Below are 22,553 nucleotides of genomic sequence, written 5' to 3' on the forward strand. Positions count from 1 at the left end.
TTATGGAGTTCCACAAGGTTCTGTGCTAGGACCAATTTTATTCACTTTATACATGCTTCCCTTAGGCAGTATTATTAGACGGTATTGCTTAAATTTTCATTGTTACGCAGATGATACCCAGCTTTATCTATCCATGAAGCCAGAGGACACACACCAATTAGCTAAACTGCAGGATTGTCTTACAGACATAAAGACATGGATGACCTCTAATTTCCTGCTTTTAAACTCAGATAAAACTGAAGTTATTGTACTTGGCCCCACAAATCTTAGAAACATGGTGTCTAACCAGATCCTTACTCTGGATGGCATTACCCTGACCTCTAGTAATACTGTGAGAAATCTTGGAGTCATTTTTGATCAGGATATGTCATTCAAAGCGCATATTAAACAAATATGTAGGACTGCTTTTTTGCATTTACGCAATATCTCTAAAATCAGAAAGGTCTTGTCTCAGAGTGATGCTGAAAAACTAATTCATGCATTTATTTCCTCTAGGCTGGACTATTGTAATTCATTATTATCAGGTTGTCCTAAAAGTTCCCTAAAAAGCCTTCAGTTAATTCAAAATGCTGCAGCTAGAGTACTGACGGGGACTAGAAGGAGAGAGCATATCTCACCCGTGTTGGCCTCTCTTCATTGGCTTCCTGTTAATTCTAGAATAGAATTTAAAATTCTTCTTCTTACTTATAAGGTTTTGAATAATCAGGTCCCATCTTATCTTAGGGACCTCGTAGTACCATATCACCCCAATAGAGCGCTTCGCTCTCAGACTGCAGGCTTACTTGTAGTTCCTAGGGTTTGTAAGAGTAGAATGGGAGGCAGAGCCTTCAGCTTTCAGGCTCCTCTCCTGTGGAACCAGCTCCCAATTCAGATCAGGGAGACAGACACCCTCTCTACTTTTAAGATTAGGCTTAAAACTTTCCTTTTTGCTAAAGCTTATAGTTAGGGCTGGATCAGGTGACCCTGAACCATCCCTTAGTTATGCTGCTATAGACGTAGACTGCTGGGGGGTTCCCATGATGCACTGTTTCTTTCTCTTTTTGCTCTGTATGCACCACTCTGCATTTAATCATTAGTGATCGATCTCTGCTCCCCTCCACAGCATGTCTTTTTCCTGGTTCTCTCCCTCAGCCCCAACCAGTCCCAGCAGAAGACTGCCCCTCCCTGAGCCTGGTTCTGCTGGAGGTTTCTTCCTGTTAAAAGGGAGTTTTTCCTTCCCACTGTAGCCAAGTGCTTGTTCACAGGGGGTCGTTTTGACCGTTGGGGTTTTACATAATTATTGTATGGCCTTGCCTTACAATATAAAGTGCCTTGGGGCAACTGTTTGTTGTGATTTGGCGCTATATAAAAAAAATTGATTGATTGATTAAATATGTGAAATGAATGTTGTCCTTTCAGTCGGGGTCGCCACAGCAGATGCAGACAGATCCGCATTGGTATATGGTAGTTTTATGCCCTTCCTGACACAACTCCAGTTTTACCTGGAGAAACACACACAGCCGCTGGTCTCCCATCCAAGTACTAATTAGGTCCCACACTGCTTAGCTTCTGAGATCTGATGTGATCAGACTGACACAGAGCAGACCGGCTGAATGAATAAGTGAAATGAATAAACTGCATAAACAGCTCCTCATTGGTGGCTTCCCTCACTCGTCTCCTGTCATGGTCACTGTATTGGAGAACCGCCTCCTCCAGACAGATATAGCGTACAGAACCATTCTGTGATTTTTTTTAACCACTGATGAAGTCCACCAAGTAGAGTGAATTTAAATGTTCATGTATTAAAATATGATCCATATTTTTAGTTTTTTCCAGTTATGTGCTTTGAAAATGGTCTGTGTATGCAAACAGATCCCAAAATGGATAGTTAGTGCTTTTGTTAAAGCTGAACATCTGTGCTACACAGGGACATCTTGTTTTATTTCATCGCCTTGTGGTGCTGTGCAGAGGCGAAGTCACAAAATCATCACTGTCCAGATATTAATGGACTTGACTGTCAGTTTAGATGTTAGTCTTCATGTAAGGCCAAACAAAATTCCCAGAAAAGTTCTGAGAATCAAGTAAAATGAATGATTTCCTTTGAAAGCAGGTTACTTTAATGTCATGAAATAGTGGCGTCATATCTCTAACATCTCTGACAGAGCTGTGGGGAAGAGGATTCTATTACAAATGTGTTCTGGATGCAAGCAAACCTGTTTAACCATCAAATCACTTACTAAGTCTATACCTAGTCTTTTCTGTGGGTTTACAATAATTATGTCCTCACATCCATTTTTATGCACTGAACATCTGCATAACTCAGAAAACTGCTGGATGTCAGTCTGTATTCATTATGCTTTTTTACTGGATGCACCTTTTTGTTTTTTAGTCGAGTTACACACTGTTTTATTGTGCTGCAGGCTGTTATCTCTACAGCTTAGACAGTTTGCAGACTAAAGATGTGGTTCACACAAATCCTGTGCAGTAGTGTTCAGAATAATAGCAGTGTGTTTAAAAAACACGAGTAAAGCTCAAAATCCTTACAGTAGCTTTTATTTCCATATAAACTGAACATTGCATTGGGAACACTGCACGTTCTATACCTAATCAAAAGAAAGACAAATTTAGTAAATCTGGTATTACTTTACAGAAAGGGAAGATAAAGGAATAACCGATGAGATATACTTTATTGATCTCACATTGGAGAAATTATGTTTACTCTCCAGATACATCAGACAGCAATTAGTCCACAATTATTACTTGTTTACCGTAATAATGGCACACATCAGAATTAAAGACAGCACATACACATTTGACATTGTTTATGTGAACTAAGTTTGAAGAAGTCCATTATCAGAATTGAGGCAAGTGGGTGAAGGTCACGCAGCAACCCTGAGATGCGCCGCCATCGGGTTGGGGAAGAACAGGGGCTGCAGCTAAAACTGCACCGCCCCCACAGAAGGGGAAAGGAGTGATGTGAGCAGAAGCCAGAGTGGGGGGTGTTTGATGGGGGATAGGAGGGGGGTGGGGGGAGGGAATGGAGCATGCTTCAGTCCTGTGAAAAACAGTTTATTGTCTTTGTCAGTTGAAATAAGAAAGAGCCAAATGATCCCCAGGCTGAAGAAATTCCTCTGGAGGGAAAACAGTTGGGCAATTTGTCCTTCAGGCTTGATAAGCCTGTAATGTTATTGTTACAGCAGTGAAAAACACTTTTTAACAGTTCCACTTGCACAACCAAATCCCAACTGGGTGATTCTTTAACTACGGGCACTATTGGCCTTGTAAATGTAATTTCCACCACACCATTGCCTTACAATATAAAGCGCCTTGGGGCAACTGTTTGTTGTGATTTGGCACTATATACATGTGCTCTGATGTCACTGTTTATCTCCATAGGAACTACCCAAACAATCTTTCATACAAACTGTTTAAAGGGACATTACAGTGTTGTGGTGGAAATTACGGCAATAGTGTGGAACAACTACATTTTGTTTAAAAAAAATCACAACAGTTGTATGACATTGAATACCCCAATTATGTTTTGATTATTTTACTGATATTTTATTCAGAGATATTTTAAAACGTTTCTTTACCATTCATTTTTATCATTGAAGATCAAAAGTCTGGGTGTGGGACAAGCACAAAACGGCAATATTTGCATATAATGATGCTGAAAAAAGGTGAAAAAGTCATCATAGACTACTAGAACAAATTTCTTAACACACTTTCATTGTAAAGATAACTACAAAAGTGTGAAAGTTCCCCTTTTTTCTGTTTTTCATACAATATGATCAAAGGACATAATAAGTGCCCGTAGTCTAAGAATCACCCAATTATGAATTAAGAATATTCACTGGCCTCTGAAATCTTCAACTTCATGCATCTGCATGCATCTGCTCCAAGATGTCATCCAATTTGCGTCTGAGTTCAAGAGTCATCTCAGTCTGAGAATGCACTGCCTTGCCACCCTTGTTAATCATGACAGACAAGCGAGGTGCCATGGTTCTTGATGCCGCCATCTTGCCAATTTTTCGGTAGATCAGGGCAGCACATAAGCCAGAAAGTACCAGCCCTGCTACCATGAGACCATAAATGAATAAATCCTCGACGTCCTCAATGGAGAAAGGCGCCAAGCATGCCACACGCCAGGAACTCCAGGAATTGAGAACATAGCCCGCAGGATACATTCCATGTGGGCAGGTAGGATCCCCCATCCTGACCTGAAAAGATGGTGTCATTAGCGTTCAGAGACCAGCTGATCAATTCCATGGTTAATCCAATAGTAGTCCAATAGATCCAGTATCCAATATAATTTGAGGAATTCACAGTCTGGTGAAGTAGGGACTTGAAGGTTAAAGCAGAGAGCAGAGATAAGGGAGAGTGGAGGAGATGCAACCGCCCTCGTCGGAGTCCCAAAGCTGCACTATTACACTGTTCAATAAAATAGCCGTCTGCATTTTTCTTTCTAAACCTAAATATTTACTGTATAAACTGAAAAGATTCTTGAAGATTTAACTTCCCTGTGAATCTTCTTCTTTGTCTTTCGGCTGTTCCCGTTAGGGGTTGCCACAGCAGATCAATCGTTTCCATCTCACCCTGTCCTCTGTATCTTCCTCTGTCACACCAATCACCTGCATGTCCTCTCTCAGCACATCCATGAACCTCCTCTTTGGTCTCCCTCTTCTCCTCCTGCCTGGTGGCTCCATCCTCAGCATCCTTCTCCCTATATACCCTGGGTCCCTCCTCTGCACATGTCCAAACCATCTCAATCTCGCCTCTCTGACTTTGTCTCCAAACCGTCCCACCTGAGCTGTCCCTCTGATATGTTCATTCCTAATCTTGTCCATTCTTGTCACTCCCAAAGAGAACCTCAACATCTTCAGCTCTGCCACCTCCAGCTCTGCCTCCTGTCTTTTTGTTAGTGCCACTGTCTCTAAACCATACAACATAGCTGGTCTCACTACTGTTTTGTAAACTTTCTCCTTCACTCTTGCTGATATTCTTCGGTCACAAATCACTCCTGCCACCTTTCTCCACCCACTCCACCCTGCCTGCACTCTCTTCTTCACCTCTCTACCACACTCTCCATTACTTTGAACAGTTGACCCCAAATATTTAAACTCATCTACTTTCACCACTTCTACTCCTTGTAACTGCACTATTCCACTGGGCTCCCTCTCATTCACACACATGTACTCAGTCTTGCTTCTACTGACTTTCATTCCCCTTCTCTCCAAAGCATATCCCCACCTCCCCAGACTAGACACAACTTGCTCTCTACTCTCACTACAGATCACAATGTCATCTGCAAACATCATAGTCCATGGGGACTGCTGTCTGATCTCATCTGTCAACCTGTCCATCACCACTGCAAACAAGAAAGGACTCAGAGCTGATCCTTGGTGTAATCCCACCTCCACCTTGAATGAGTCTGTCATTCCGACTGAGCATCTCACCGCTGTCACACTATTTTTGTACATGTCCTGCACTACCCTAACATACTTCTCTGCCACTCCAGACTTCCTCATACAATGCCACAACTCTTCTCTTGGCACCCTATCATAAGCTTTTTCTAAGTCCACAAACACACAATGTAACTCTTTCTGTCCTTCTCTGTACTTTTCCAACAGTATTCTCAGAGCAAAGATTGCATCTGTAGTGCTCTTTCTCAGCATGAAACCATATTGCTGCTCACAGATCTTCACCTGTTTTCTAAGCCTAGCTTCTACTACTCTTTCCCATAACTTCATGCTGTGGCTGATCAGCTTTATGCCTGTGTAGTTACTGCAGCTCTGCACATCACCCTTGTTCTTGAAAATAGGAACCAGCACACTTCGTCTCCACTCCTCAGGCATCCTCTCACTTTCCAAGATTTTATTAAACAATCTGGTTAGAAACTCTAATGCCATCTCTCCTAGACATTTCCATGCCTCCATTGGAATGTCATCTGGACCAACTGCCTTTCCACTCTTCATCCTCTTCATAGCAGCCCTCACTTCTTCCTTGCTAATCTCTTTTACTTCCTGATTTACTCTCACCACATCATCCAGCCTTTTCTCTCGCTCATTTTCTTTATTCATCAACTCTTCAAAATATTCCCTCCACCTTCTCAGCACACACTCCTCACTTGTCAGCACATTACCATGTGCATCTTTTACCACCCTAACCTGCTGCACATCCTTTCCAGCTCTGTCCCTTTGTCTGGCCAATCGGTACAAGTCCTTTTCTCCTTCCTTACTATTCAACTTCTTGTACAGCTCGCAATATGCCTTTTCCTTTGCTTTTGCCACTTCTCTTCTCGCCTTACGCCGCATCTCCTTGTACTCCTGTCTACTTTCTTCATCTCTCCGACTATCCCAAAACTTTTTCGCCAACCTCTTTCTCCTTATGCTTTCCTGGACCTCTTCATTCCACCATCAAGTCTCCTTGTCTTCCTTCCACTGTCCAGATGTCATACCCAGTACTGCCCTAGCTGTCTCCCTCACCACATCTGCAGTACTTTTCCAGTTGTCCAAAATTGCTTCCTCTCCAACTAGTGCTTCTCTCACCTGCTCACTAAATTTCACACAACACTCTTCCTCCTTCAGCTTCCACCATCTGATCCTTTGTTGAGTTCTCACTCTCTTCTTCTTCTTTACCTCTAAAGTCATCCTACAACCATCCTATGCTGTCTAGTGACACTCTCTCCTGCTACCACCTTACAGTCTGTGATTTCTTTTAGCTTGCATCTCCTATAAAGAATGTAGTCCACCTGTGTGCACCTTCCTCCACTCTTATATGTTACCCTGTGCTCCTCCCTTTTCTTGAAGTAGGTATTCACCACAGCCATTTCCATCCTTTTTGCAAAATCAACTACCATCTGTCCTTCCCCATTCCTATCCTTGATACCATATCTACCCATTACTTCCTCATCACCTCTGTTCCCGTCACCAACATGCCCATTGAAGTCTGCTCCTATCACCACTCTTTCATGCTTGGGCACACTCTCCACCACCTCATCTAACACACTCCAGAAATCTTCTTTCTCCTTCATCTCACAACCTACCTGTGGGGCATAAGCACTGATGATATTCATCATCACCCCTTCAATTTCCAACTTCACACTCATCACCCTGTCAGACACTCGCTTAACCTCCAACACACTTTTAACATACTCTTCCTTTAAAATGACCCCAACACCATTTCTCTTCCTGTTCTCACCATGGTACAACAACTTGTACCCACCGCCGATGCTCCTGCTCTTACTTCCCTTCCACTTGGTCTCTTGCACACACAATATGTCTACCTTTCTCCTCTCCATCATATCAGCCAGCTCTCTCCCTTTACCAGTCATACTACCAACATTCAAAGTCCCCACTCTCATTTCCGTCCTTCTAGTTTTCTTCTTCTCCCGCTGTTCGTGGCAACGTTTTCCTCCTCTTCTTCGTCGTCTTCGCCCAGCAGTAGCCCAATTTCCACCGGCACCCTGTTGGGCAATAGCACCGGTGGCGGACGTTGTTAACCCGGGCCGCGACCGATCCGGTATGGGAATTCGATTCTGAGTCTGCATAGTTGGGTTGGCTTGTTTTACGCCGGATGCCCTTCCTGACGCAACCACCCTCATTTATCCGGGCTTGGGACCGGCACTCAGAATGTACTGGCTAATATTTAGTTGTGTAACTGCTGTCTGCTTCCAGGATGATTTGACTATATTCCACAATTCTTCTGCATTTCTTGGTTTTGCCTCAGAAACAGCATTTTTTTGATGTCACCCCACATGTTTTCTATTGGATTAAGGTCCTGGGATTGGGCTGGCCACTCCATAACATTAATCTTACTGGTCTGTAACCAGGCTGCTGCTCACTTGCTGGTGTGTTTGGGGTCATTGTCTTGTTGAAACACCCATTTTGATGATATTCCCTCTTCAGCATAAGCCAACATGACCTCTTCAAGTATTTCTGATGTATTCAAGCTGTTCCACTGTCTTCATAGTGTACTGTGGCTTGAATTCAGTTTTTGCAGGTCATCTGACAAACTGTCTGCGGCCCCTACATCCAAAAAGAACAATATCAGTCCATAAAATGTGGCACCATTTCTCTTTTGGCCAGTCAGTGTGTTCTTAATTAAAAGCCACCTGTGAGGGTTTAATAAGGGTCACAGAAAGAAAAATGCACACGCTGCTATTTTTTGAACAGCCTCATATTCTTTTTTTCTTCACTTTGTGTAAACTAATAAACTCTAACTTTATCATCATGTTTTGATTTGGAATAGAATGCAGTTTTCCCAATGCATTCGCGTGTATGGAAATAAAAGCTATTAGTAGGAGTTTACTCACTTTTTAAAGAGACTATTATTTTGAACACAAGTGCATGCACAAGGATCCTTGAAATATAGCAGCAGAATTTTACAGAAGCTTTTTGAATGCAGTGTTCCAGATATTGTAAGACAATAAAGCTGGTGAAATGAATATTTGTGTGAGCCACACCTTCTGCAACATGTCTAAGCTGTAGAGAGAACAGCCTGCAGCACAATGAAACCGCTATGTAACTCTCAATTCAAAACAAAAAAAAATACAAGCAGCAAAAACGCAAATCTCCGCCAACACCGTTTTCCAATTCCACAAGATTTTACCTTGGAAAAAATTTTAAAGATCAAAGCCCTGTTAGAATTGAGTTTTTCATAAGCTAAATTAGATGTGATCAAATGTCAGGTGGATGGATTTAGTTCATGCACTTGAATTGAAGGGTTTTGTGTGTGTATGTCAGGTCCCTCCCCCAAACTTTTTCAGTTTCTGAATCCTTTTTCAGATCATTTTTACAGAACATTGTTTTTCTCTGCTGTGCACAATTTGTCATTGCATTTTGATACTTGGATTCCAACTGATAACTGGAAGACAAACAGGCATAAAATTAGAATCTTCATCCACTTTTGGTGGTGCAGGTGAATCCAGAACAGAAAAATTAGAGTGATTGAGGCACTTTTGACTGAGATATAATACAAAATGTACACCAAATGGGCTTTTCAATATTAAATTCAAATGTCCACAAAATCCACAATCCAGATCAATCTTTGTCAGGTGATAGTAAGTGCCAGTCTGCACCTCACTTTCAAATATGAGAGTGATTGGGGCACGTTTGGTTAAGATATAATGTAAAATATACATTAAATGGGGTTTTCAATGGCAACAAAATCTGCAATCTGGATCAGATCTGGATCAAACTTTGCCAGGTGATAAAGGATCCCATCCTACATCATGCTCTCACATATGAAGGAAATTCAATCTTTGTTTTACAGTTATGAATTTTGAAAAAATTTGTTCAATGATAAAGGATAAGGATTTTCCCAGTATTTCTCCAGACTTTGCCCCTTGACCTATGACCTTGAAAATTTAATCAGTTTTTGCCTATCGGGATATGAATCCTCTGTAAAATGGTAAATAGACTGCATTTATATAGAGCTTTTCCATCTACATCAGAAGCTCAAAGCACTTTACAATGATGCCTCACATTCACCCATTCACACAGACACACCGATGTCAGGGAGTTGCCATGCAAGGTGCTTGTTACACACCGGGAGCAAAAAATTTTTTTAAAACTTTCATAACAATATATGAGAAATTGTGTGTTCTAGGCGTGTCACAAACAAACAAGGGCAAAAACATAACTTCCTCCAACATGGTTGGCAGAGGTCATGAACACACACAGACATCCAGTTTTCCTGAGTTATGGGTGAACAGAAATGTTCAGTGTGTGAATCAAAAAGGAATGTGAGGGCATAATACTGCGCAAACACAGATTAGACTCCGCATACTGCTGTTGACTGTCAGCTGAATGTCTGATGCACACATGATGTGTAAACAGGTTTTCCTGCAGGCAGAACACATTTTCAAAGAATCACCCTCCCCGACACGTGCACGCTAAAGCTCTGTCAGAGATGTGATGCCACTATGTCATGGCGCCGCTAAAACAACCTGCTTCCTAAAGAAATCATTCCTTTCGATTCTCTGATCATTGCAGGGAATTTTTGTTTTGCCTTCCATGAAGACCGGCAAGTCCATAAATATTTGGACAGAGCAGAGGCAGAGCTGAAGGTGTTGAGATTCTCTTTGGGAGTGATGAGAATGGACAGGATTAGAAATGAACATATGAGAGGGACAACTCATGTGGGACGGTTTGGAGACAAAGTCAGAGAGGCGAGACTGAGATGGTTTTGACGTGCAGAGGGACCCAGGGTACAGTAGTGTTCAGAATAATAGTAGTGCTATGTGACTAAAAAGATTAATCCAGGTTTTGAGTATATTTCTTATTGTTACATGGGAAACAAGGTACCAGTAGATTCTCACAAATCCAACAAGACATGATATGCACACTCTTAAGGCTATGAAATTGGGCTATTACTAAAAAAAAGTAGAAAAGGGGGTGTTCACAATAATAGTAGTGTGGCATTCAGTCAGTGAGTTCGCCAATTTTGTGGAACAAACAGGTTTCGGGGTGACATCGGGGTGAATGTGAGGCATAATTGTAAAGCGCTTTGAGCGTCTGATGCAGATGGAAAAGCGCTATATAAATGCAGTCCATTTACCATTTAAGGATGAAGCCAGCACCTGTTGAACATGCTTTTCTCTTTGAAAGCCTGAGGAAAATGGGACGTTCAAGACATTGTTCAGAAGAACAGTGTAGTTTGATTAAAAAGTTGATTGGAGAGGGGAAAACTTATACGCAGGTGCAAAAAAGTATAGGCTGTTCATCTACAATGATCTCCAATGCTTTAAAATGGACAAAAAAAAAAAAAAAAAAAGACGCGTGGAAGGAAACGGAAAACAACCATCAAAATGGATAGAAGAATAACCAGAATGGCAAAGGCTCACCCATTGATCAGCTCCAGGATGATCAAAGACAGTCTAGAGTTACCTGTAAGTGCTGTGACAGTTGGAAGACGCCTGTATGAAGCTAATTTATTTACAAGAATCCCCCGCAAAGTCCCTCTGTTAAATAAAAGACATGTGCAGAAGAGGTTACAATTTGCCAAAGAACACATCAATTGGCCTAAAGAGAAATGGAGGAATATTTTGTGGACTGATGAGAGTAAAATTGTTCTTTTTGGGTCCAAGGGCTGCAGACAGTTTGTGAGACGACCCCCAAACTCTGAATTCAAGCCACAGCTCACAGTGAAGACAGTGAAGCATGGCGGTGCAAGCATCATGATATGGGCATGTTTCTCCTACTATGGTGTTGGGCCTATATATCACATACCAGGTATCATGGATCAGTTTGGATATGTCAAAATACTTGAAGAGGTCATGTTGCCTTATGCTGAAGAGGACATGCCCTTGAAATGGGTGTTTCAACAAGACAATGACCCCAAGCACACTAGTAAAGAAGCAAAATCTTGGTTCCAAACCAACAAAATTAATGCCTCGCAGATGTGAAGAAATCATGAAAAACTGCGGTTATACAACTAAATACTAGTGATTCACAGGATTGCTAAAAAAGCAGTTTGAACATAATAGTTGAGTTTGTAGCGTCAACAGCAGATGCTATTATTGTGAACACCCCTTTTCTAATTTTTTTTTACTAATAGCCCAATTTCATAGCCTTAAGTGTGTGCATATCATGAATGCTTGGTCTTGTTGGATTTGTGAGAATCTACTGGTACCTTGGTTCCCATGTAACAATAAGAAATATACTCAAAACCTGGATTAATCTTTTTAGTCACATAGCACTAAGATTATTCTGAACACTACTGTATATATAGGGAGAAGGAAGCTGAGGATGGAGCCACCAGGCACGAGGAGGTTCATGGATGTGCTGAGGGAGGACACGCAGGTGGTTGGTGAAAGCAGCCGAAACAATTACAACAGATGGGCAGGGTGGTGGCCAAGCGGTTTAGTGCACTTGGTTCCACAGAAGGAGGTTCCCGGTTTAAGACTGCCACCATCCATTCTCCATGTAATGTGGAGTTGGTGTCAAGAAGGGCATCTGATGTAAAACCTGTGCCAAATCAACATGTGGTTCCATCTTGGATGTAATGTGGCAACCCCAAGTGAAAAAAGTGACTCATGCACTGTACAAGACAAAAGCTGCACTACGCAGTTTGTTATCAGAAGCCTGTAACTCCACAGCGGTCATGAGGTGGCTTCCCTCACACAGCTTCTTGCAGCCACTCCTGACAGATTCAGTACGTTTCTTAATGAACGATGATAAATGAAATGCAAAATCCAAAACTTATGCAGTGTGTTTGAAATCTTCACATATCCACCCCAACTGAACAAAAACTGGAATTACTTGCAAGTCCTGAATCACTTCCAACTCCTGTGGTGCACAGGCAAAAAAAAAAAAAAAAAAAAAAAAAAAAAAGTCCAAATACTTATGCACCTGGCTATGTCTGGTGAGGTTTTGAAGCAGGCACATGTGCCAAGTGTTGCTACACGAGTTAACAGACTTGCGTAAAAAAAAAAAAATCTAATTACTGGGAAAAAGTGATCATGTATTGTTTTTAGACACGACAGCAGTGACTAAGTCAACTATGAAGCAATCAGTGCTGATCTTACAATTATGTTCAGGCTGAGTCACATTTCATTAGAACAAGCAGGAAGTCATTATACCATAACAAAGATCGTAAACTTTTTTATTTTAATAATCGCCAGCTGTTTTATTGCTGATGTCAAACCCAAATTATTACTTCTGACCCACAGATCTCAAGTATTTACACAGGAATCAAAATTTGTTTCGCCAAATTTCAACACTTTTTAGTTGCATCCGAGCAACTGCCTAAGAAAACTGTTGTCATTATTCAACCCGTTTTGAACCATGTATGGTCACCGTGAGCCTTTGCTGTGGTTTACCTTCATAAATCTGACCAATACAAAACAGGACCTGCTCATCATCACTGTTTCCATCTGCAGTAACTTATTTTTTAGCAAGCAGCCAAAAAGCCTTCAACACCCAGCAGCATTAAGAGCATCATCCTAGTGATTAAACTGATCCATTGGGGGGGAACTTGAACATTTCTGGCAAGTGCCGCAGGCCCTGGTGGGAGGTCTGGGGGTTCTCCCTCAGAAGAACATGAAATCTCATTTGCTCCCACATGAATTCTGGTGCATTTTCAGGTCTATTTACCCACAAAAAATTATTTTTTTGTTGGGTCAGTCTTTTCCAATACTGGCAAGATGACAAAAAAAACCAAAAAACAAACACATTTCTGTCACATGGATTAGAATACAGTGTTATTACAGTCTGATAAGACCACACGTGCATCAGACTGTTGTCTCCCTGCATTTATCTAAACATTTGGCTTCAGCAGTTTGTGCTTTTACAACTGACAGTGTCTTAAGATAAACTAAAATAAAATTTGATAAACTGTTCATTAAGTATAACTTTTAGTTCTCAGGAACACCAATTTGGGTTTAAATTATCTTATTCACTTCTATAATTGGGAAATGCGAAACAAAACAGATTTTTCCCGCCACTGCTGACATCAGCATTTATGGGGGACTCACAACTTAGGTGTTGTGCAAAATGATGCACAAATGTTTTCACATCTTACTTCTACGAACATGTAAAATGTTTATATTTTAATTCACATTAATATTTCACCCCACAGAAGAAACCATAAAATGCAGCTTTAACAGGTCAACATGTCACATTTGCATGGACACAGTCTGTGTGAAATAACGTCAACTGAACCAGACCCATTTGAATCTATCCCTGATGAACTTTAAATCATCTCCCTGCAGCAGAATGTTTCATCCACTTTCTTTGTAATTTCAACACGACGCAGACTTCGCTGTAAAATCTGTAAAAGATTTTACAGTGAATTTGCAGAATTCGCTGCTGTGTGGCCGAGCGGTGCCGTGTTACATTACTATATGTGTCACGCACCAGGAAAACAAAAATAATCCTCTTTTGAGTTTATTGCCGTGTCGCAGACTGAACAGTCCCCCCCTAAAAATTGGTCCACCCTGCCTCCATTGCGCATGCATCATTTCGGGGCTCAGCAGCCCGTCTGAGACGGACTCTCTTCACCCAAAGTGATCAAATAGATTAATGTGATTATTAACCATCAGATGACAAGGTAAAACCTCTTAAATTATTGTAAAGTCAGCTTTAAGCAAAAACGACGTGAAAATCGGTGATGCTTTGAAATGACCAACGCGCAGTGAACGCATCAGCTAGCAACTTGTGTAGCTGCTATGCTCTGATCGCTTCCTCCAACTTTGATGAAATAATGTTGAATTTATGCATAGATTGTTGTAAAAAAAGCTTCAGATATCTGTCACAGACAGATGATGACTGGAGGCAGTTTGAAGCAGAAACGGGATAATAATGGTGAACCGCGGCTAATGATGCATGCGCAGTGAAGGCAGGGCAGACCGATTTTTAGTGGGGACCGATCCATCAGTGACACTGATTTGTAACCAACAGGCATTACTGCCAGCAATTGTTTGGGTGAGGAGCATTAATGGATTCTGACATATGCTGTCAAAATTAACCCAGAAACGTAAGTAAGTAAAAACCCAGATGTAAGGGAATTCCCAGAAAACTTCCATCACTGAAAATCATAACAGCTACTTTCCAATAAATGACCATCGCTGTATCGTATCCATTTTTATTGCTCTTTCAACAGAGAAAGCAGATTAGTCAAACAGTCCAAAGCCCATATCTTCATCTGACTCTTCAGACTCCTCTTTCTTCTCTTCCTTTTTCTCTTCCACTAAAAATGAAGAAAAAAAAAAAAGATCACTCAGTGCTAAAGAATGACAGCAGAAACTTTTAGCAACACTGTGAAACAAAATGGCCACCATGTGTCAGTGACATCTGTGAATTTTGCATAACTAAGAAAATGAAGGAACATTAAAACACAAAACAGAGCATCCACATCAGTTTATCACGTTTTACCAATAATACAGGGTCTGTGCTCACCAGCAGCAGGTGCAGCCAAAGCTCCAGCGGCCCCACCAGCAGCGGCAGCAGGAGCCGCCACAGCACCACCTGCTGGTACAGAGGCTAGCTTAGAGAGGCCTGGAAGGGGAGAACAAATAATGTTTTTAAAAGCAATAGACACTGTAAAAAAAAATCTTCCACGTGTATTTACTGACAAATCTTTACCAGAGTTCATGACTTCATTGATGTCTTTTCCATTTAGCTCGCTAATAACCTACAGAAACAAAAGCTTCATCATCACAGCATCTTGGACAACACAAATTGAAGAATTTGGTTTATAACTGTGTAAAATCTATGAGAAGGCGTACCTTGTTTAAGCGTTCATCATCAGCCTCAATTCCTACGCTGCCCAAGATGGATTTGATGTCTTTAGCAGAGGGGCTTGTGTTCCCACCGAGCACAGCCAGGAGGTAAGCGGCCACATAACGCATTCTAGAGCAACACAAGAGACACAAGAAGAGCTGAGTAATGCCTGAACGCGGCAAGATAATTAGGCTGATTTCAGACCCGATCTTCCCATTCTGACAATCTTAAAGACGCCTGATTATCAAGATGGTGCTAAAGGTAATTTTATCAGATATTCCTGCAGCGTGTGGTGCGTGAAGAAACCTCTAGTCTGCTCGGAAGGACATCAGGACCACTCAGACTGCAAATTGTAGATATTTAACATGTTGGATTGTCTTGGCCCAATGTCCCAGTTGGATGTGGGGTCCCCCGACCACAAACGAGCATGCAGCCTGCTGAATGTGACGTGTAGCCAATCATAAAGCGAGGTGACGGACGCATGGAGCGGAATCCAAAATCAAAATGGCTGTTATAGCGCACCAGAAAGTCCGGTGGTCGCGCTGTCTCCACTCCTTTAACCAACGCCTTTTCTTTTTCTTTTGGTATCATTTTTTTTCTGTTACAAATAGTCCACAAACTATCTCCGTTGTGTCTTCCTCGTCCACCGTGTTTGTTTACTCTGAAGTCACGTTTAATCATGAGAGGTTTCGTGAGATTTCCTGTCTGACCTGGGAATGTTCATGTGTGGTGTGTTGTCTTTATCATGTGGCTGCACACCCAAAACTGTTAGATCTATGATTTTTTTTTTTTTTTTTTATCTCCATGTGTGTGGTCTCTTGGGTGTTGGAAACCTACAGACAATATTAAAATCATGCCGTGTGAACCAGGTATAATTGCTAGAAGACCTACGGAGTTATGGCACACATCAAACACAGAGGTCAAACTACACAGAAACCCATAACTGAACTTGGAAGACTGTATATAATGAGAATTAAATTTATGAGGTTAATGTTTAAAAATAAAAAAAGTATTGATTCAAGCTATTCAGTTTACAGTCAAGAGGGAACAGGTTAATCTTCATAGTAAAAGCTGGAATCATTGACAGACGACATTTTCCTTTGATAAACACAGTGACTAATACATAAAATAAATGACTAGTTTCTGCTGAGTGACCAGATAAGTAAAGTAAGAATGAGACTTCACATGGTAGTGCGCCATCACGTGTGACACTGGCTGTAAGAGTTAATCTGAACACGAACACAATCTGTATATTCTTGAAAACATAATGACGGCAAAGCATCAGGACTCTTGATGTGTTTCATTCATTCCCAGTTTTTGCAACATGTTTCAACACACGAAAACAGCATTTACCACACAGAAACCAGGAGGTATTGTTACGATCATAATCACACATTCATAACTGAAGAAATCATTTGGATGAGTGACAAAATGTCAAAGTCTGAAGTCTAAACAAGAAGTCCAGTAAACCTGCAGAGATAAATGTTGAAACTTACACTTCATAAAAACATAATCCAGCAATACGATTTTATATCAATGCCCCTCTCTCCCCCTCTTTAAAGAGACAAGTTGCAGTTTTTAAACATTTCCAAAATGTAGTCCTCGTTTTTAGCTTTTTCTCTGCAACAACAACTGTCAAATACCTCCACCTAGTGTCACTTACATGCTATGACAACATTTTAATGGAGCAGATAACTTTGTTTAAAATGTGTTTCCCCATTTGTTTCCAGAAATCACTGTGGAAAGGAGCACCAAATTTGGCACACATACTCCTTAGACATTACTCTTCTGAAAAAAAACAACTGGCCACTTGAATTTTCAACAGGCAGCCAGGTAGGGGTAAACTGAAGAATTTCAAATGGGTCAAAATTCAAAACTATACCACATTATTTGTCTGATCAGAGATTCCAAAAGGTATAGTTTGGACCATCTACTACTGAATGCTATGGAGTTACAGGGCAAAAACAACAAGGATGGTGAAAAATGTCAATTTCAATTGGTACAGGGGTCACAAGTTAAAGTTGCTCTAATTTTGGTAAAAAGCAATGGAAATTATTGAGGTAATAAGGTTTTAAAAAGGAATAGTTTGCACCATGTGTCATTCTTAGTTATCATGGTACAGGGTAACATATGTCACATGTCATAGAATCCAATGGACGTGGACATTGTTTGACCTTTACTTTGGAGACCAAGCTCTTATCACAGTCAAAACTATCCTATTCATTAATTCTAATAGTTCACCCAATAACTTGCACCATTTTTTAAACCAAAACTGGAGCAACTTTTGACCCCTGTACAAACTGAAATTGACCATTGCACCATTACTTGCTGTTTTACCCCATAACATTCAGTAACAGATAGTCCAAACTAGAGCCCGACCGATATATCGGCCGGACGATACAAGCCCTTTTCAAAGTACTCACTATCGGCCGAAATTTTGCCGACAGAATGCCGATAATTTCTCATAAACAGAACAGTTACTGAAATAATGTTTGTGTCTGCAATGTAAAATTTCCTTGAACTGTTCATCCAGTAGATGCAGCTCTGACTCCATTCAACTGAGAGCAGCTTATACCCCTGCTTAAATGTGTTCATCACTGGCCCCCGTAGTTCGCCGTCACACTGCACTGATCGGCTGACAAAAGCATACAAGTAAGCTTACAACCCCTGGCAAAAATTATGGAATTACCGTCCTTGGAGGATGTTCATTCAGTTGTTTAATTTTGTAGAAAAAAAGCAGATCACAGACATGACACAAAACTAAAGTCATTTCAAATGGCAACTTTCTGGCTTTAAGACACACTATAAGAAATTAAGAAAAAAAATTGTGGCAGTCAGTAACAGTTACTTTTTTAGACCAAGCAGAGGGAAAAAAATATGGACTCACTCAATTCTGAGGAAAAAATTATGGAATCATGAAAAACAAAAGAACGCTCCAACACATCACTAGTATTTTGTTGCACCACCTCTGGCTTTTATAACAGCTTGCAGTCTCTGAGGCATGGACTTAATGAGTGACAAACAGTATTCTTCATCAATCTGGCTCCAAAATTCTGATTGCTGTTGCCAGATCAGCTTTGCAGGTTGGAGCCTTGTCATGGACCACTTTCTTCAACTTCCAAAGATTTTCAATTGGATTAAGATCCGGACTTTTTGCAGGCCATGACATTGACCCTATGTGTCTTTTTGCAAGGAATGTTTTCAGTTTTTGCTCTATAGCAAGATGCATTATCATCTTGAAAAATGATTTCATCATCCCCAAACATCCTTTCAATTGATGGGATAAGAAAAGTGTCCAAAATATCAACGTAAACTTGTGCATTTATTGATGATGTAATGACAGCCATCTCCCCAGTGCCTTTACCTGACATGCAGCCCCATAGCATCAATGACTGTGGAAATTTACATGTTCTCTTCAGGCAGTCATCTTTATAAATCTCATTGGAACGGCACCAAACAAAAGTTCCAGCATCATCACCTTGCCCAATGCAGATTCGAGATTCATCACTGAATATGACTTTCATCCAGTCATCCACAGTCCACGATTGCTTTTCCTTAGCCCATTGTAACCTTGTTTTTTTCTGTTTAGGTGTTAATGATGGCTTTCGTTTAGCTTTTCTGTATGTAAATCCCATTTCCTTTAGGCGGTTTCTTACAGTTTGGTCACAGACGTTGACTCCAGTTTCCTCCCATTCGTTCATTTGTTTTGTTGTGCATTTTCGATTTTTGAGACATATTGCTTTAAGTTTTCTGTCTTGACGCTTTGATGTCTTCCTTGGTCTACCAGTATGTTTGCCTTTAACAACCTTCCCATGTTGTTTGTATTTGGTCCAGAGTTTAGACACAGCTGACTGTGAACAACCAACATCTTTTGCAACATTGCGTGATGATTTACCCTCTTTTAAGAGTTTGATAATCCTCTCCTTTGTTTCGATTGACATCTCTCGTGTTGGAGCCATGATTCATGTCAGTCCACTTGGTGCAACAGCTCTCCAAGGTGTGATCACTCCTTTTTAGATGCAGACTAATGAGCAGATCTGATTTGATGCAGGTTTTAGTTTTGGAGATGAAAATTTACAGAGTGATTCCATAATTTATTCCTCAGAATTGAGTGATTCCATATTTTTTTCCCTCTGCTTGGTCTAAAAAAGTAACCGTTACTGACTGCCACAATCTTTTTTTCTTGATTTCTTACAGTGTTTCTTAAAGCCGGAAAGTTGCCATTTGAAATGACTTTAGTTTTGTGTCATGTCTGTGATCTGCTTTTTTTCTACAAAATGAAACAACTGAATAAACATCCTCCGAGGCCGGTGATTCCATAATTATTGCCAGGGGTTGTATAAAGATGTTGTTTGTAATAACTTTGCGATTACATTCACCCCACGTTTCTCCCGTTTCAGTTCAACTCAGTTTGATTAACTCAGTTTATGTAGTAAGATCAGATGTATTTCACATTTTAAGGATATATATTTGCTAATTTCACAAAGGTTTAACTCTTGATTGCATTTTTGAACTTGAAAATTCTTCTCTGTTATAAAATTAATCAATATGAGGGCAAAACCTTTAGGTCATACCTTTCTTGTTAAGGGTCCAAACAAGAACATTTTATTCATTAAAAAAAAAAACAAAAAAAAAAAACACAACAACAACAAAAAAACAGCTGACCGATCTCGGATTTATCGATTATTGGCATTTTTTCATCCAAATATTGTTATCAGCATCTGCCTCAAAAAATCCACATCGGTCGGGCTCTAGTCCAAACCAGCGTTAACTAGTGGTATAGTTTTCATCGCCATTTGAAAGAGTCCTCTGTAAATATTCTGTTATCTGCTGCACTATGTAGCTGTCAGACCTGTTAAGCGTAACCAAGAAAAGCCAACGCCTACAGCACGACAACAAAGTCAAATACGACAAACTCACAGAAACTGATTTTGAAACAAATAACGCTTCAGAGTGTGACTAAACAAATAAATAAATAAAATCCTGCCATTTTCAATGGCTACACATAAAAAAGAAAGAGGCACAGAAGCCTGGTTATTTTTATTTTATTAGGTGTGATGGCTGTGCATCTGGCCTATTCAATCTGTCAGAGCTTTCTTATCCTGTGCTATTTGATTATAATTAGCTAATAGTGTGAAAGTGTCTTCTCCAAAATTGGAGAGGTAGTAAAAATGAAGAACAGACTCAAACCTAACACCAATGAAATTATCTTTTTAAATAAAAACCTTTGAAATGCAAAAATTCCTATCAGTTTGTACAACTATTTTCATAACAGTATATACTTGCACAAGCATTTCCCAATTTATATCTCTATTATATACAGTATTTTATGATGGCACAATCATATTAGCACTAATGCCTCTGAACGAAAATATAGGAAAAAATTTCAAGATGTACATCTTGCCCTTTATTGTACCATGCAATGTTGAAGATTGGCCAGCAGATGTCACCATACTTAATTGTATCAAATGCTTTGAAACATTGAACCATTTTAACAGAACTGCTTCATATTGATTCAGAGGTTCAAAATGCTTCGGTGTCTTCATCACTGTGGATCACCTTTAGGAGAAAGAATTTAAAGTTTTGCAGACAGAGTTAGTGTTAGAGGTAACCAATGTGACGTTGATAAATGACGATCAACCAATCAGAGGGATTCCGTCTCACATGGGACGTTATAACCTGGTTACAACCATATATATATATATATATATAGAGGGTTTTCAATCATGTGAACGATTTGGTGCAGGAGAGGTGCCGTCGCCATTCTGGATTACAAGGAGCATGGCGCGTGATAGAAAAATGGAGAGAATGTACGGTTATTACGATGCTTTAAATCCTCGAGATAAAGCTATTTATCGTGATAGGTGTGTAGCAGTTGGTTCAGTGGATCCGTATCTTGTACCAAATAGTGAATTTAGTGTTGATGTAACGAACTGGCCAACAGTGTCACACTGCGATATTGTGAACTAGGAAGCTGCCGACCAGGTCAGCCTCACCGGCCTCCTGCAGAGCATCACAGCGGAGCTCTGAAAGCGGAGGTCGTCTTGAAGTCCTGAGCGATTTCTCTCACCAGGCGCTAGAAGGGCAGCTTGTGGATCAGCAGCTCGGTGCTCGAGGACCACAATGTAAATAAGCATCTGTATTGGAAGTGTTCTTGTGTTAACCTCGGCAGTATTTTTATGTATTCTTATATAATTTTATTGCCAAATAAAATAAAATAAAATTCTGGTAGCAGTGGATTTCTGGTAGTGGCGGATCTCTCTCAGCGCCACAGTGCCGTGAGGCTTCTTCACGCTGACGTTGAAGCTTCTGCAATTGTTCGCCAAATGCACGTAGTGTATCACAGCAACCACTGCGTCGTAATCCAGAATGGCCGCCGGACACAAAATGACGTGATCGATACGTCACATGAAAACCCTCTATATGGTGGCTACTTGTTTATGTAGTGATCTAAACGTTTGCCATTACTGATGCCTTTTGTTTTCTTAAAGTGATTTGGGGATCAACCAGTGCGTATGCGTACACGAAGCCACCAGTAGCCTATAAGTTTTTCCCATTTTTTTGAAAAAATAAAAAATTAACATTACATTTCTCCAAAAAAAAAAAAAAAAAAAAAAAAGGAAAAAGCTATTCTGGTGGTTTCGTGTCTGGGGATAATGCTCGACAATTAGACTAAAGCTCGTATTTTCCTGATGCTGGAAAAAGCTTCAGCAGCGTGTAACCACATGGAGCCCAAAAGTGACACAAAGCCGCCATTAATGAACAGCGTGAACTCGGCACATTTGAACTGTGGATAAAAACAGCCCCGCGTCAACAAAGTGTAACAGTGTGTAAGAACGCGAATAAACACAGCATTTTAAAACCAGTATTCTTTACTTACTTTAAGTCTTAAGAGACGCGAAACGTCGGTCACGCTACAAAATCCGGAGAGAAAGAAAGCGACCGCACCGGAAGTGGAGGAAGTGTTGGATGCGCTCATTTCATTGGTTGGTGTACTTGTCTGTCTTGACGTCATCTTCACATCGTCGCCTATCATTAAAGAGAATTCATGTAAAATAATCCCTTTACATTTGTTATTGTTCAATTTATTTTATTTTTCTTTTCTGTCTCTTTGCATTTATAATGATAATACTGTGAATGTTATTGTTGCCTTGTGTTTTGTTCATTTACTGTTTGTTATTGTATTTGTTAAATAAAGTTTTGAAAAACCCAACAACACGAGGAACTGACTCAAGACTTGAGTATGTAAAAGTAAAAATGTAGTCTGGGTTCCACAAACATGACAATCCTGAAAATGTTCCTGCTGAAATAAAATATTTTGTTTAATAAAAGAAATAGTCGTCACCGATC

The 22,553-nt window shown here is 40.4% G+C and overlaps 1 protein-coding gene across 3 annotated transcripts; it reads right to left on the bottom strand.

The window, feature by feature from the left end:
- Positions 1-223: 223 nt before the first annotated feature.
- rplp2 (ribosomal protein, large P2) lies at positions 224-22,160 on the bottom strand. 3 transcript variants are annotated; one of them, XM_034165413.1, is made up of 6 exons: positions 22,084-22,160; positions 15,209-15,332; positions 15,066-15,114; positions 14,880-14,978; positions 14,582-14,670; positions 224-236 (listed from the first exon to the last, which is right to left on the bottom strand). In XM_034165413.1, exons 2-5 carry the CDS (start codon positions 15,329-15,331, stop codon positions 14,594-14,596), a joined length of 348 nt encoding a protein of 115 aa, XP_034021304.1. In that variant the 5' UTR covers position 15,332; positions 22,084-22,160; the 3' UTR covers positions 224-236; positions 14,582-14,593. The 3 variants fall into 3 exon arrangements, with proteins under 3 accessions (XP_034021304.1, XP_034021311.1, XP_034021297.1); XM_034165420.1 differs by having other exon boundaries at positions 22,080-22,136; XM_034165406.1 differs by lacking the exon at positions 224-236 and having other exon boundaries at positions 14,579-14,670; positions 22,084-22,151.
- Positions 22,161-22,553: the final 393 nt, after the last annotated feature.

Source organism: Thalassophryne amazonica, chromosome 3 (assembly GCF_902500255.1).
Source record: "Thalassophryne amazonica chromosome 3, fThaAma1.1, whole genome shotgun sequence".
Taxonomy (NCBI): domain Eukaryota; kingdom Metazoa; phylum Chordata; class Actinopteri; order Batrachoidiformes; family Batrachoididae; genus Thalassophryne; species Thalassophryne amazonica.

Excerpts from the sequence above, each read along its gene's own strand:
- rplp2 (XM_034165413.1), bottom strand. The coding sequence starts at position 15,331 with ATGCGTTATGTGGCCGCTTACCTCCTGGCTGTGCTCGGTGGGAACACA. Across the intron at positions 15,115-15,208 it reads ATGATGAACGCTTAAACAAG|GTTATTAGCGAGCTAAATGG; the intron begins GTACGCCTTCTC and ends TTGTTTCTGTAG. Across the intron at positions 14,671-14,879 it reads TTTGGCTGCACCTGCTGCTG|TGGAAGAGAAAAAGGAAGAG; the intron begins GTGAGCACAGAC and ends CTTCATTTTTAG.